The sequence below is a fragment of the Epinephelus fuscoguttatus genome, linkage group LG1, assembly GCF_011397635.1.
Source record: "Epinephelus fuscoguttatus linkage group LG1, E.fuscoguttatus.final_Chr_v1".
Taxonomy (NCBI): Eukaryota; Metazoa; Chordata; class Actinopteri; order Perciformes; family Serranidae; genus Epinephelus; species Epinephelus fuscoguttatus.
In genome coordinates this window covers 33,346,105-33,361,808 of record NC_064752.1, presented here as the reverse complement: position 1 = coordinate 33,361,808, position 15,704 = coordinate 33,346,105, and the positions used below count along the sequence as shown (strand labels likewise).

Here is a 15,704-nt window from a genome sequence, read left to right as displayed (position 1 = left end):
TCTGTAGATGGGTACCGATGATTGACATTTGATTTTGTTTCAGGTTTGCCATGATCATTAAACATTATATTCTCATTGTATCTCTATATATACATTGAATGATTTAATTCTACACAGTTTCCTTTCTCGGTTTGTGAACACTGTCCTCCATCATAGAAAATGCAGTATACATATTAGACAGTATAGTAACAGATAAAGTTGGGTGATACAACAATATAAACCATGAGAAAATAGCTATATCTTTATATGTCTGGTTGTATTAGTATACTGCGAACAATACTGCAAAAGATTTTTGGTGGATAATGATGAAATACAGTGAATATGAAAGGTCTTTTTCAGTTTTGTTATACAGTCTGTAAATGGTTAAATTAAATACACATGATTTTTTAATAGTGAGGATGTCAGTACCTGTCTACATTTGTAATTTCTATTTCAGGTCTGAATCCACAATTTCGCAAGAAAAAATGCCATCGCAGGCCTTGGAGTTCTGAAGAAAAGGCAGCAGTGTGGCGACAGCTGGGACGGTACATCACTCTGCAGAGAGTTCCTGGTAAAGAACTGTGTGTCAAGGCTATTGAAGCAGAACAGGTACTCTGTAGTCGCAACTGGAAAGATGTTAAGAACCAAGTCTACAATTCCATCACATCTCAAAAAAGGAAACAGTTGTAGTTCATTTTCATGTTATGCGGGTTTTCCCTACTATCCTGTTCAAAATAAGATGGAACTGATGGAGTTAACAGCAGCTGGATCTGTATGAAGTTACTGTTTAAGACTTGAAGGAAGTCCTTGATCCAGCTCTCCAGTAGTTTTTCAGAATAAGTTGGAACTGATATGGTTAACAGCAGCTGGATCTGTTTTTAGTTACTGTTTAAAACTTGAAGGAAGTGTATGATCCAGCTCTCCAGTAGTTTTCAGAATAAGTTAACAGCCAGATCTGTATTAAGCTACTGTTTAGGTCCTTGATGCCAGCTCTCCAGTAATGTGGTGATGTTGTTGTAATGTGGACAAAAGTCTTGGCTATTTGTTAAGCTATATGCCACTAAAATAAAGTAATTCTGGCATTACCTCATTTGTTAAGTCTTTCATTAAGTCTTATGGCATTAGTAAATATTTGCATGGGTTTGAAAATACAGGAAAATATTAACCTTATTAAAAATAAATGGGGTCAAGAGGGTGGACAAGTTGGGTTCTTAATAAAGCAAATATAACTATTAAGCTTTTTGATATACTGTATATCAAAAACACAATGCATGTAATGTTACTAGTATTAGTGACATGTGGAAGATTGATTTTTTTTTAAAATGCAGTCGAAACGAATATCTTCAAATGAAATCGCATAACTGAAAAAGTCCCAAAGCTGCACTTGAGTACAGTGAGTACAGTAACTTACTTTCCACTTTTAAACATGAATGTCAATTAGAGCTGCAACAGTTAATGAAATGATTAAACTACTGTTTTAATAATTGAATTATCATTGTAGTCATTTTTATGCAAACAAAACTGGTTCCAGCTTCTTAATTATGCTAATTTGATGCTTTTCTTGTCATATGTGATAGTTAACTGAATATCTCTTGGTATTGGACTGCTGTCAAGACAAAACAAGACACTGAAGACGTCACCTTGAGCTGTGGGAAGGCATTTTCACCATTTTCTGACACTTAATAGACAAAACAATCGATTATTCAAGAAAATAATTGGCAGATTAAACAAAAGAAAATTGAAGATTGTTGGTAGCTGCATCCTTGATGTCACCCATATTCTAAACTGTGCCATATAAAAGTGGAATCATGTGGAACAGTAGTCAGTAGTAACACCAAAAGCTCAATTTAACAACACTGTTTGTTACTGAGTTGAGTCTGCAAAATGCTAGCAATATAATGTCTATTGATTGGCTACTGAGAGAGAAACTTAAAAAAAGAAAGTGTATGTCAAATCTGCCTAGCAACAGCGGTCAGTCCTCACAAGTATAGCAGTAAAATATTTTTTTTACTTGGAGTTTTCTGAAATCTGAAGTGACATTCTAACTCTCTAGTCCCACCTAGTGATAGTTTTGTTTTTTGCACCATTCTAGCTACAGTGGAAGTGGTGGTCCTCACAAAGACTTCTGAAAACGTGGTCCTCACAAAGACATAAAGACATGTATGTGTGTACGCGCAGTTAGGAATGTGTTACCGAGCATACTGAGCCTCTATATGGCGTCACATGGTAAGCATGTGTTATTACTGTCACTGCTTACCTTGGTGATCTTGGGGTGTGCACAGCGGCTGTTTCCTGTGGTGGCGTGCATCCAAGTGCTCTCTGGAGGAGTACACTCCTGCCTCAGGGAGCATTTCTTCTCTTGAACGCACCAGCCGCACTCAAACCTGGGGTTTGCCTTCAGACACATCCCACAGCTGTCCCTCAGTGCGTAGCACTTATACAGGTGGGCTGGTGAGGAAAAGAACAAGAAGAAGAAAGAGTCAGAAAATTAAGTAATAAGAGATTATTTTTGGTGCGAATGAGGCCGGGGAGAGAATTAAGTTACATCACCATCAATACAGTTTGTGTTAAATTGCTACAGTACAAGCTAACTAAGTAGACAAACATCCTGAGGGTAGAACAGTTAGAAAATCAACAAAATACTTCTATTTTAAGTTTCTCAACTTCCACACAAAAATTCCAAAACTTCTTCAATGTCACTGAGACTAAGTTGAGTTAAGGCACTATTTCCCAAAGGCCTCAGGAATTGTACAGCGAAATCATTTTTTCTCTCTCTCTCTCTCTCTCTCTGCTATTCCATCCCCAAATCCCATTGGTCATGGAGCAGCTTTAAAGCAACCCTGTACCAATTACTGGCTGCTAAACGACTTCTCTCTAATTACATTAACATATCAGTATTTAAGACAAGTGAGCATCGCTCACACACCACCAGATGATTATCATGATTGAGAAATAGGGAGGGGGCTGGCAGTGAGGAGAGACAGACAGAGACAGATAGGGAGACATCTTTGGTTTGGGGGTCGCCCTCGGTTTCACTTCAGGAGATTTACACTTGAGATAACACACAATGCATAGACACTGATGCATGCTGATGATATTGTGTGCCGTCTATACTGTTGCATCTAACAGATGCCATTTATAAACACTTTGTCTCTGAAGAAACTGTCAAAGCATGTTATGTTGCCTCCATGAATACAAACACCCCATTATTGTGGATTGCAACTGGGTCCCTATGTTCATACACTATGTCGTGTATATGTTACAAATTCATCCATATAGTATATCAGTCAGAGGCAGCAGCCTGAGAAATATGTGAAATTTGAGACTTCAACAGCTTGCTCAGTGCATTTAGACTACAGGGGAGTGACATCAATAAATGGAACAAAGTGACTCTGTGGTGTTACCTTACATTACTGACAAAATGGCAATGATCACTGCTTCACAGGCTTTAGAGTTGTAACATCTTCTAATCTGCAAGACAACACAAAATCCCAGCTCCTCGCTACATCTTTAGCCATCAAAGAGTAACAAACAGGACCAGACAATGCAGCTCTCTCTGCCTTACACAACTATGTGCGTATGTTGTCAACAGGCCGTATCGAACGCAGTGGTAGCTGCAGATGATGTTACTTTACCTCACAGCAGGGGAATAATGTTACAGACCCCTGCTGTTCTGTACAGGCCACAATAATTATGGAGACAGCACTATAAAGATTGTCCTACCAGTAATTATATCCAACAGACATGATCTCATTGTCTTCTCCCTCAGTGGTGCATTCAGTATGTGTATGTGTTTAATCATTACCCTGGTGGTTCTTTGTTTGGAGGGCAAGGCGTGGTTATACATTAGCGTACACACTATAATACCGTTTAGAAAAAAGTGGAAATACATACAGTATTGCATACATTATAATAATAATAATAATAATAATAATACCTGTCAGCGTAAGTGTAAAAGCTTGCACAATAAGGGGTGTTTCAATACAGCCCTCTGGCAAGATATTTTACAATACAAAGATGTGACAGTGTACATTGTGGAGCTGAAAAATGAGTTGCAACACAAAGTAAATGTTACGAATAAGCTTCGTCAGCTGATCACGTTTTTGCACACTTAATACCTAACTATAGCATTTTGCTCTGCCTGTGTATATTCATCCATGAGCCATGAATTATTTTGAGCTGGCTGTATTGCTACATGGCAACTGCCCTAACAAACTGTTGAAATATACTATAACACTGAACACCACCAACCCACATCAACAGCTTGACAAAACAATCTTACCTCAGTTTGTTTTGTCAAAGTACTGTTTCCAAGGTCAAAAATCAGTTCAGTAGCAACCATTCTCAGTCGGTGATTATCAGTGACAGGAAATCAATAATTAATCAATGTTTCAGTGTGGGGAAAGTAACAACAGCTTGAGCTGCCTTCTGAACCAACATTGTGATGGATGTATCTTGCTTGCCTTTTTTCTTTTACTCTCAGTGTAAAATCGGATTTTGAAATATGATGAGAATCTCTGGTTTTGCCATCTTACACTGACACCTATTGGCCTAATCACTTTGAATAATGCAAAAACCATAGTTGTTCAACAGATTCACATTTAATGCTCCACTGCAGAGAAAATGTCTGTGTCTAAATGGATCATTTTAACACTGGTTTATCAGCCAGCCTGCTCACTTACCACTATGACCTGCTACCACTACTTACTTGCTACCTATTAGCAATAATAAAAGAGTCTCAGGGGTAAAACCAGAGCCTTGACTGACATAATTATAAGTCAATAAATGTATTATTGAATATGAATGACCTTTTGTACAGGGTGTGTCCTGTTTTAAACTGGTGTGAGTGCAAACTTTAAAGCTTTTAAACACATTCCTAGCGTTGCTTTGTTTAATGGCATCTTAACACATGCAACACATGCATGAAATGTAAACAAGTTAAAGGTTGCACTGTTGTAGTTCTCACTTACAGTGCAAACACATACGCACAAACAGTAAACAGTGTTTGAGCCATTTACAGACCACGAATATCAACTGTAAAAGGGTGGGCTTGCCGAGGGATTTTGGTCACAATATAAATGATTTACTATGCAGCTGGAGCTGTTTTTTTAGGAAGTCACAACACTACAGTATATATAAGTTCCTGCAGGTCCTGGGGCATATTTCTTTGAGATGCTACATCAGCCATGACTCGCTAAACATAAGAAAATCTAACAAATCAACCCAGCTTTTGAAACGGGAGTGACTGTGTATAATGTCTCATGTTAAAGTTTAAGACACAACAGCAGATTTAAAGGTCCAGTCGGGTTTGGGGGGTATATTGGCAGAAATTAAATGTAATATAATAAGTTCTTTGTTGTATAATCACCTGAAAATAAGAGTCGTATTTTTGTTATTTTAAAAGTAGCCATTTGTATCTAAATAGGGAGCGGGGCCTCGTCCACAGAGTCCGCCAGGTTACATAGTCATGTTTCTACAGTAGCCCAGGATGGACAAACCACACACTGGCTCTAGAAAGGTCCATTCACTTTTTCACATCATCCACCATAATTATAAACTCCTCTCCAATAAGCAGCGTCAGGAAAAAAAAAAAAATTAAACTGCTTTATTTTGTGTTTTTACCAGTTTTAATCACTTTGTCTATTTGTTTTGGGGAGGAGGAGGAGGAGGTAATTCGATTAAAACCTCCTGAACGTCTGAATCTTAAGTTACCAGAGAATAAAGGTGAGCACACGTTAGCAGGTGCCCGTCTGTGACAGACTTGTGCATCAGAGAAACACTAATTTGTACTGTCAAACTGCTTTATTCCTTGTTTTCCTTGAGCCAGTAAGGGTCGATAATGTGCGACACCACATTAACTCACCTTTGATGTTGTAGGGGTTGTCGATGACAAAGTTTCCGTTCCAAACCACAGACAAATCCACTGGCAGGTCGCTGATGTCATTGCCCTCATAGGTATACTGAAATACAGAAACAACAGCATCAAGATTAGCATTCACGGTCATGTGCTGGTACCTAAAGCAGTGAGTTCCGTACACCAATAACATCATTGTAAGCCATTCTCAGTCTTTTAAAAAATATTAAATTAGTAAAAGAGAAATAAAATCTGCCAATACAAAGAGCAAGCTCAGTTCAGCTGGTGGCTGGTAGTAATGTCGTACCCTGCGGTGCTCACACAGTTGAAGGGCCATAAAAATGACTGATGAGAGACAGGCTATATTGTGATTTTAACACGCAGCACATCCGCCGCTGCCTGGCAGAGCACAGAGTTGATTAAGAGATTGGAATCCCCATCACTGTATGACTCATTCCATTCCAGTGATGAATGAAAAGCCTAATATATCTCCAACAATAATATTCTCATCTAATTTCATTTTTGCATCCTGAACTAATAAGAGTTGAAATGTAATTGACTCGTCGTCGGCATAATCAGTTTTATGGAATCGCTTTAAATGAGACAACAAGCTTCAAATGCGGCGGTGTGATGGCGGTGTGTGAACTGAGGGAGTAACAGAGAAAGAGCTCCTGTGAGACCACTCCCAGCCTCTGAACAAATAAATTATCAGCCACAATTATCACTGGCAACCGCCACACACACACACACACACACACACACACACACACACACACACAGAGAGCAGCCCAACACAGAAGTAAACACACAATCATCTGAAAATAATCATTCATCAACAACCCCACACCCCCAAATCTGAGACATAGCCAGATTACTCCATTCATTAGCTGTCTTTGATACAACGTGAAACAGATGCTTAGATAGCAAGAGAGCCTGAGCTGGCGAGACTAGATAGACCATGTTAACCTAACACCTCTGTCAGTCAAAGGGTGCCCAGTCACTCTCACTACCACTGGTACGGTCACTATCTTGGATGGCCTCGGGCTGAGAGATATCAGGACTATTCTCTTCTAGTGGAGTGGTGATAAAATCCAATGTGAAAGCCTCAAGCCTGAGGCTATGGGGCCCTCACAGATTGAATCTAGCTACAACTTCACCACTATGTGATATTACCCACTCCAATGTGATACTGTGAGATTTATCTTGACATCTGTAATAACAGTGAATCGGAATGTATTTGAAGGGGAAAAGGACCAAGAAATGTGCATAGAGAAGATAAGGAAATGAGAGGACACAGCAATGTCACAATGTGTGAATGGCTGATTAATTCATTCTTCACTTTTTGCAATTGGACGATTTTAAATTCAGCGGGCCCTGAAGGCACAGATGCTGATATCCAAATGAAGAGAGATGCCACCATGTATCTCAGAAGAATTACAACTTTGCTCTTGGAGTTTATTTTAAGGTGGAATTCTTTCAAAATGTGTTTTCAGGCACATTTTGGTGCTCTAATTTATTTAGTAGCCATGAACTACTGAAGAGGAAACTTTTACTCCTGAGCAACTCCACCTGGGAGCTGCCCTGCAAAACACCCAGCAAGAAAACTTTTACACAAAGTTATATATAGTATCTATCAACCTGCTTGGATTTAGACTGCACCACTGCACTTATACTAGATCTTCATAGAGCTAAAACAACCAGCCAATTACTCAACTGGATGAGCTACAGAAAGATAATTAGTGACTATGTCGAGAATCGTTTAATCTTTTAAGTGATTTTGTCTACATTTATATCTGCACATAGCAGTCAATTTTTATAGTAGTCAAATGTTCATGTTTACATTTGTTCAGCTTTTTTTTTTTTGCTCTTGTTTTGATTATGAGTCTATTTCTGTGTATTTGCATAGAGAGTACAAACAATCTGGTTTAATTCCATCTATGTGTACTCATATACTTAGCTTTGAAACCTGATTCTGATTCTTTACTGAAAAATAGTGAAAAACTCTCAGGGTCCATGGGAGTGTTTCCTGTTTCTCTTCGACATATACAGTATATTAGTAAAGTAAATAACCTTTGTTTGTCAGTAATGTGGATTTAATGACAGAGTGGGTAAGGGCAAATAACAGGACATCTAGAAGAGTCTGGTGAGTTCACAAAATTGCATAATTTTACTGTACAGCAGCTTCTAAATCCAGGAAAACATGACACTTAAAATATTACAATATCCAAGACAATATCTAGTCTCATAGCACAGTATCAATATATTACCCAGCCCTAGATCATCATGACTACTTTGTCAGAGAGGTAGTTTTCCCTTCAAGACCAGTGAATCTGGTATTTTAGGAAAAACAGCACAGCATGTGTGCTAAAGTTACTGCGGTGAGGTTCAGGATAGTGGGAAAAGGACAATCTGAAAAGTGACGATAACACTGGACAGAGTGCAGGAAAGTGCAGAAATAAAAGGGGGGGAAAAGCAACAAGTGATGGTTAAAAGACTGGAAAACGTTTGGAATGGCTGATGGGTCGGAAAGACAGAGGTGGAGTGAGCTGCGACAAGTGGAGTGCAGGGAGCAAAGAAAAAAAGATGGTGAGAAAGAAGGATGAAGGAAGCGGGGAAGGAGAAGAGGGTGGAGAGAGGATGATACAGCGGCAAGGGTGAAGGAGAAATAGCGAGGGCGAGATGGATAGAGAGAGGTGATTGTGTGTTATTCTGTGGACACCATTAATTTACACATGGAATAAGAGGCCGGGGCTGGCCTGTAAGCGCCTGAGCCGGTGGGGGCTAAAGTGAAATTGGCATTTTCAATTTGTTCCCTGACATGTCTGCCTTGGTCTTTTCACACATTCCTCTGCCTCACCCTCTCTCACAATCCTCTTTTTCCCCCCTCTCTCTCTCTCTCTCTCTCTCTCTCTCTCTCTCTCTCCCTCTCATTATTCCTTCCCTCTACCTCTTTACAAACCTCCTCCCCCATCAATCTCAGTCTGACTTTCTCTCCTCTACCTCCTTCCCCCAGAACGCCCACAGTCAAACAAGGAAATATGAAGCAGATTCCTTTATCGCATATACCAAACATGTCCAGAGAACACATGTGCACACTGTACTATAAATATGCATTCTGCACACGGGACACTTTCCAAGAGACGGATGCCAGCGAATGCATCAAAGACGGATCGCTCAGACTATACAGGAAATAAAAAATGATAAATAAAAACACATGAAAGCACGGGAAGATAAGACACTCACACAACAACACGTGTTTTGGGATGTCCGCTATTATTTCTCTCAGCTCAAGTCCGAGCATATGAACTTCTTCAATCTTTCCCTTCCCTCTTCCCCTCTCCCCCAGGAGACCACCCAGTCTGCCTGGGAACAAGAGCACTTCCTCACCGGGTAGAGATGGAGGGAACATACGAGTGTGTTTGATTGTATATATGCATGCCAGACAATGAGAGAGGAGAAAAGGAAGAGGGTAAGAAAAGGATATGCACAGAGAACGTGGATGCAGAAAGAGACAGGGTAGAAGAAAGGCAGCAAGAGGGAGATAAAAAGAGAAAGTGAGAGGAACAAAACCGATGGGACAGATGAGATAAAACAGGGACTGAAAAGACTGGAGAAGATGGTAAGAGAGGGGGAGAAAGAGCCATAAAAAGAGGGGTGTTATCAAGCTCAGGGCAGCTTCATATTTGGCAATTGTTCAAGCCGCTGAAGGCGTTTCAAACTTTGCAACTATTCTCGATACAAGAACACCAGACAACATGAAAGCTTCACAAGCTCACACAGTTGTCTCAGAAACAGCACGGTGGCTTAAAACTGGAAGTGGTCAAAAACCAAAACAGTAGCAGCAGCAGCAGCAGCAGCAGCAGCAGCAGCAGCAGCAGCAGCAGCAGCAATAAAGCTCCATTAAGCTGTATTTCATACAAACACCAGATCAAGTGACTGCTCCTTAAGGGACAGGGTTGCCAATTGTTTCAGTTGGCCGGAATAACAAAATGTAAATACCAGCTCAAATAAAATGTTGGACAGCCTTTCTTAGAACAGGTGGCCACACAAGCCAAAACCACAGATTGCATAAAAATAATGGACACAGTCACTGTGACGTCACCCACTGGTTCGTGGACTCCTGTTTTGAAGCCTTGAGTTCTAGACATGTATAGCTGCAGCCACATTCTGTTTAGACCCTATACACCGCGCCCACCACCGGTACAAAACAAGCCCACCAAGGCAGCGTTTATTTAAACTCTGCTACAACACAACATTGTAGTGAATGAGGAGTACCAAAATGTAACCTTAACCCTTAACCTAACCTTGACCACCTGCCTATTAACACTTTATAGCTTGTTAAATGATAGCTAAGTATTTTTTTTCAAGACTTCCAGACAAATGGGCGATGGGGGCTGTTTGTGGGCTGATGTGTAGGTATGGTGGGTGAGTCATGTGGCTGCTCCAGCCGCAGATATACCTACTCATCAAGTTTGGCATTTTAGCCTTAGCCATCTTGAGCCCCTTTTACACAGCATCTTCAAGGCTGGAATTTCCGTTATGCCGCCTTGCTGTTCTGTGTAAAAGGTACAATCATGGAACGGGAGGAGAGAGTTATTTCGCCTTTAAGCTGGCATCGCAGGTAATAACAGCATTCAATCAATGTCTGTATAAATGAGGCAGCAGGCAGGACGAAATTATGGGCGGCACAAGTGTGACATCTTGATGATGAGTTATGCGTGTGACACATTCACAGGGGATTTAAAAATAGCTAGCAGCAGTCAGCAGCTAACTCAAAGAAGAACAGCGGCCAAAAATGTTTGCAAATTGGAAAAACAATGAGCTCCAGGAGCTCTTTACCCTCCGAGCAGAGGACGAGATCAGCTGGCATGTAACAAACGGTAAATGATTGTTATTGCTCTGTTAATGCCATTGTTATCATTTAAAAAGCACTGACACACTAGGGGCCAATGCTGGTGTGTTACATGTCATGCCCTTCACGCGTCTTGCTTCTGCAATGCTGGCATGCTATCTAAAAATCACACCGGAGCAGCATGATGCCACAGGTGTTTAGTTTTGTGTGAAAATGCATAGGCGGCATAAAAAAGGGACTTCGTAATGGCCCTAGAGTGCAATCTCTGTGTAAGAAAAGCTTTTTGGAGCCAAAAGCATCCATATGTGGAGGAGAGTGCAGAGCTGTGGAGGAGTAAGGGGGATCTGACTAAGAGCCTAAGAACACTATCAAAAGACAGCCTGTCACTCAAAGTGGCCATGTGCTTAATTATGTATTGATTTAAATTAGCTATAGACACCAAAACATATTTTGTATCAGGCTATAAAAATGTTTATTTCTGCTGTTAAGGCATTTTAACATAGGGGTGTATGGGGACTGATACATTCAAGGACCTGCAGTTTTTGGCACTTCCACTTTGACTTTATTTTTCAGCCCAACAGGTTGCTGCTTGGTCAAAACCAGAATTAAAAGTTGGTGAATACAGGACTTGCATACCTTTAGTGGTGAGGAATATCATTTTGTGATTTGGGGCTATTAAGAAAATGAAAGGTAATTTTTGAGGATATACAGTATTGAATGGGCGGGGTGTTTTCTACAACCCATAAGACTTTAATCTTTAGTCTCAAACCTCCCAATTTTCAGCTCCCATTATTGGACAGAAGTCAGCAGTCTAGTCATCAGTTCAGAGACATGTAGTGACAGACAACAGGAGCTGAAGGACAATTTTCTTCATGTAATTCACTGCCAAATATGTGGTAAGTTATATATTGTATCCATTTCTCTATTTCAGTGTCGTTAAGTATGTCTTTTCTTGCTGCGCTGATATATCCCCTCAGGACTGAAGATGGGCTACAGTAAAGGACACGGGGTCAAGCTTCCTTCCACTTCCATCCCTGCTCCTCTGATGACCGGCCAATCAGAGTACAGCTTGATCCCCCTCTGGATCACATGAGAGGGGCCAGCTCCACTGATAGAGAAATAGATGATAGATGTGTGCGGACCTCTTAACCCCTGCTTTACACCCTGACAAGTCCCAGAAAAGCTGCACCACATATGAGCTAGAGGTGTGGAGGTGCTGACAGCTGAAACAACACTGCCTGCCCTCTATTCTTTTTTTTAATCCATGTTACAGGTCTGTGTTTTCACATCCATTCTCAAAGGGGTGGGGGTGTATGTTAAGAGGGGAAACTGGGATTCTGCGTGTACCCTTACTCAACAACAACATGAATATTTAGTTTGGGAGAAGTGTGCATGTGCGTGTATGTGTGTTTAATGGGCACTGGGCTGAGGAAAGGTTAGGTTATGATCCGGAGCTCATCTCCTCTCATTGCACCAAAGCCTTATTAAACTTTCATACTGAACCAGCATTGTTGCACAATACACAGTTCAGGGAATACACACATGCACCTTGGTACATGGTTTATTCAATGCACTGCAGATTCCAATATAAAAATGCAAACATTAGGCAGGTTACTCTCAAAAGGTCAGGATTTGCATGTGTGAAGGAGAGATGGAGAAAAGGAAATAGAGATGCAAAAATCACTACGTTCTGTATTTTATGATGTAATCCCAATATCCGAAACAGTAAAGATTAATGGAAGCAATCCTTTTGTCTACAGCCTTTGACCAGAGGAGACAATGAGGGCCCAAAAAAACAGACTGAAGGTGAACGGAAAGAGTTTGCTAGCATTCTTATCAACTTATTTAGTTTTTGATGCAAATCTGAACAGACAATACACACACAGTTACAAAATACTGAAGCAACAGGGAGAGAAAGAGAGAAAGATAAGGAGTGTTAAGTTAAATGAAGAGAGGACACTTCAGAGAGAAGAGCGCCCAATAAAAAGGAGTCAAGAAGAAACAGTGAGATGGGCAGGAAGACCAAATGTATCAAAAAGAATGAAGAAATAAATGTAACAGATGCAAACCTGCAGGGTCTCTGTCACTGAAACCTGAAGGAAGGGCGATGAGGATGGATGGATGGAGAAGGAGGGGCGAAGGAAGGCAGGCATGAAGTAACAACGGGTACCTTCTGTGAGGGTCACAGCCTGATAATTACTCATTTTGAAGGCGTGCGCAAGCTGGACGGCTAAAAATACAAAAACTAGCCCAGGGCGAGCCCAAACCTGGGATAGAACCAGATACTCTCCTCCTCTCTCTTCCCTGCCTAGCTCTCTCAAGGTGACGTCAGTTATCAAAAATTATGACCTGACAAAACATCTTTCAATCTAGATTATTCTAGATTTAAAATAGTTTTGTGACGCAGTTTTAGCAGAAGTCACATTGGGACGGTGCAGAAGAGAAGTAGAGGACACAGACTGAATGTGTTTTGCCAGTCTACAGCGAACAGTGTGTGTTAACATATAGATGTATACACAACAGTACCCTTTCATACACACACATACACACAACTTCCAGGCAGATACGGCTTCCTAATCAAGGATCAAGTGGTAATCCTTCCTATAGCTTAGCGTGTGTGTGTATGTGTGTATGCACTGTATGTGTGGGGTCAGGCGGCATGGAATCAGCCCCCGCTCATAATAGGGCCCTGTTAGCCAGTGCTAATCGCTAATGCTAACAGGATTGGAGGGCATGGCTGGACCCAGTTACCCAGCTTATCTCCTGGACACACACACACACACACACACACTCACACTCACACATGTGTGCATACACGCTTGCACACATATTTTCTTCATTGATGGAAAGAAAAGCGAGAGGGGAGGAGGGGGGGAAAGTGCTGGCTTGAGGGAAAAATAATGCTGCCATAGCCAGTGTTTCTTATTTTCCAGCCTTCGCATTAAGCTAGTGTAAGCTTACTAGACTGCTCCCCGGACAAAAGCCTCATTTTTGGTTGTTTGCAGAAATGTCCATATTTTCAATATCCTCACCCTTCCCCCCCCCCCCGTCGACTCATGCCATTCTTCTGGTGGCCATTCTCGCTTCGCAAACTCCACTGCTCTGTCACACACAACTGTTTTCTTGCAATCCACCAACCACGTACATCTATTCACTCAAATGCATGACTGTGGTACCTTGCCATCTATGAAGCAGCACTCTTTCACACAACACACATGCAAACAATTCACACATTTTTCCCCTGACTACGGTACTTTGGTGTGGAGTTTCAATAGATCTCTCTTTGCTTGCGACAGAGGCGAGTGTTACTCATGCTAACTGACCAATTTATATTTCAATTACAAAGAAAAAAGAGAGATTATGCTGCTAAAGGTGTGACAGATCAAAACCTGTGTGCCAGAGGATTTTCAGGAAGATCTACCCATCACTAGTATTAGACACACTCCCTGATTAATAGCAAAGAGTTCCATTATTAAAAGGGATTCCAGCCAAATGCACTCCTCACACCGACTCCTTGTAGTTTTATTTTAATCTCTAATACTATTAAAGAAGCAACTGCTGATGTGCCACTGATTTACTCTGTACAAATCAATTTGTTTGGGGCAATACATATTCTAATAAAAGGTTCTCATTCATTTAATTACAACACCAAGTGTTAAGGCTGTTATGGAATATTATGTCAAGTTATATGGAAACACTGTTGATATCTATCAGCTCTACAGCAGCATACCAGACATTCACTCAGATGAAAAGCAGGTTATCATGCAAACAGTCTGTGTTTGAGGTTTCTGGCTGCAGCTGCATGGATTTAAAACAGCCCCAAATGCATTCAGACAGAGAGTCACGGAGGCAGGCACAGGTCTTCCCTCCAGTTTAACCATCGTCTCTCCGCTCCTCTCCTCTCATCAGGCTAATAGCACGAGAATCTTAGCAATCCCTTTTGCTGCTTCCCTCGCCCATCAATCCATCACACAGAACTGAACACATTGAGGGGCGGAGCGCTGCCGTAAGAGAGAGAAGATTCAGAGTAAAGGTTACAGATTGCAGAGATACAAGGAGAGAGACAGAAATGAGAAATAGATGATGGAAGTGGAGTGGAGGATGGGTGGAGAAGCTGGCATATGCTGATAGCTGAGCAGCAATTAATTCTTATTTATCCAGGACAGGAGCGTGGGAGCTCCGCTCTTCACCTGTCGGGGGGGGCAATGACAGGACAGAGATGAAGAGGAGGGAGGGGGCTGGAGAGGAGGAGGAAGTAGAGATGGAGACAAGTGGATAACTTGGAGAGAGGGATGGGGTGTGTTGGAGAATGAAGGAATGCATGAGAGGAAAGTGAGGGCAGAGATACAAGGAGGTGCCTTCTCCCTCTTCTTTCCCTCACTTTCAGCTGCTTCATAGGAAGATGGATTGGAGAGCACTGAGTGTAAACACAAACAGACTGTTGCCGAGTAAATGTGTGCATTTGTGTGAGCGCGCACAAAAGCTCACTGAATTCTCACAATCTCCCTGACACAAACAAAAGCAGAGTAGTGCCCTAAAATCAAAATGGGATCAGTGCTGTCTGAGGGATCACATGATTTGGGAACAAAGTAATGGAACATAGAATGGTCCTCAATCTGCAGCTCTCCGAAATAAATTCCAATGAATATCCCATGCACTTGCAATCCACCCGCACTGTGAACACACACACACACACACACACACACACACACACACACACACACACACACACACACACACATACACGCACAGCCTGCGAGCCAATTAAAACAGTGTCAGTGTGTGCTGTGGCTGACTGTGGTGGCAGGTCTAGTGTTTATATCTCATTAAGCTGTGCCAGGCCATGCCAGACCAGGCTGTACCATGCTCCGCTGCGCCTACCCTCCACCGACCAGCGCCAAGGCCCTCATTAGCCTCGTCTCTGCCACCTTTAGAACTGTGTGTGTGTAAATTTATGTGTATGCATTCAAAATGAAGGGATTTTTTCTACATAATTTGCATTTTTTTTTTTTTTAGTTT

General features: G+C 41.4%; 1 protein-coding gene across 4 annotated transcripts in view; it reads right to left on the bottom strand.

Annotated features, from left to right (window-relative positions):
- Nucleotides 1–15,704, bottom strand: part of LOC125903882 (plexin-A1-like) — a 267,206-nt gene that overhangs the window by 94,613 nt on the left and 156,889 nt on the right. For all 4 annotated transcript variants that reach the window (XM_049601096.1, XM_049601251.1, XM_049601175.1 and 1 more), the window contains exons 11-12: nucleotides 5,843–5,939; nucleotides 2,237–2,427 (exon numbers count right to left, since the gene is read on the bottom strand). In XM_049601096.1, the coding sequence (XP_049457053.1) occupies nucleotides 2,237–2,427; nucleotides 5,843–5,939 (288 nt within the window). The remainder of the gene's footprint in view (nucleotides 1–2,236; nucleotides 2,428–5,842; nucleotides 5,940–15,704) is intronic.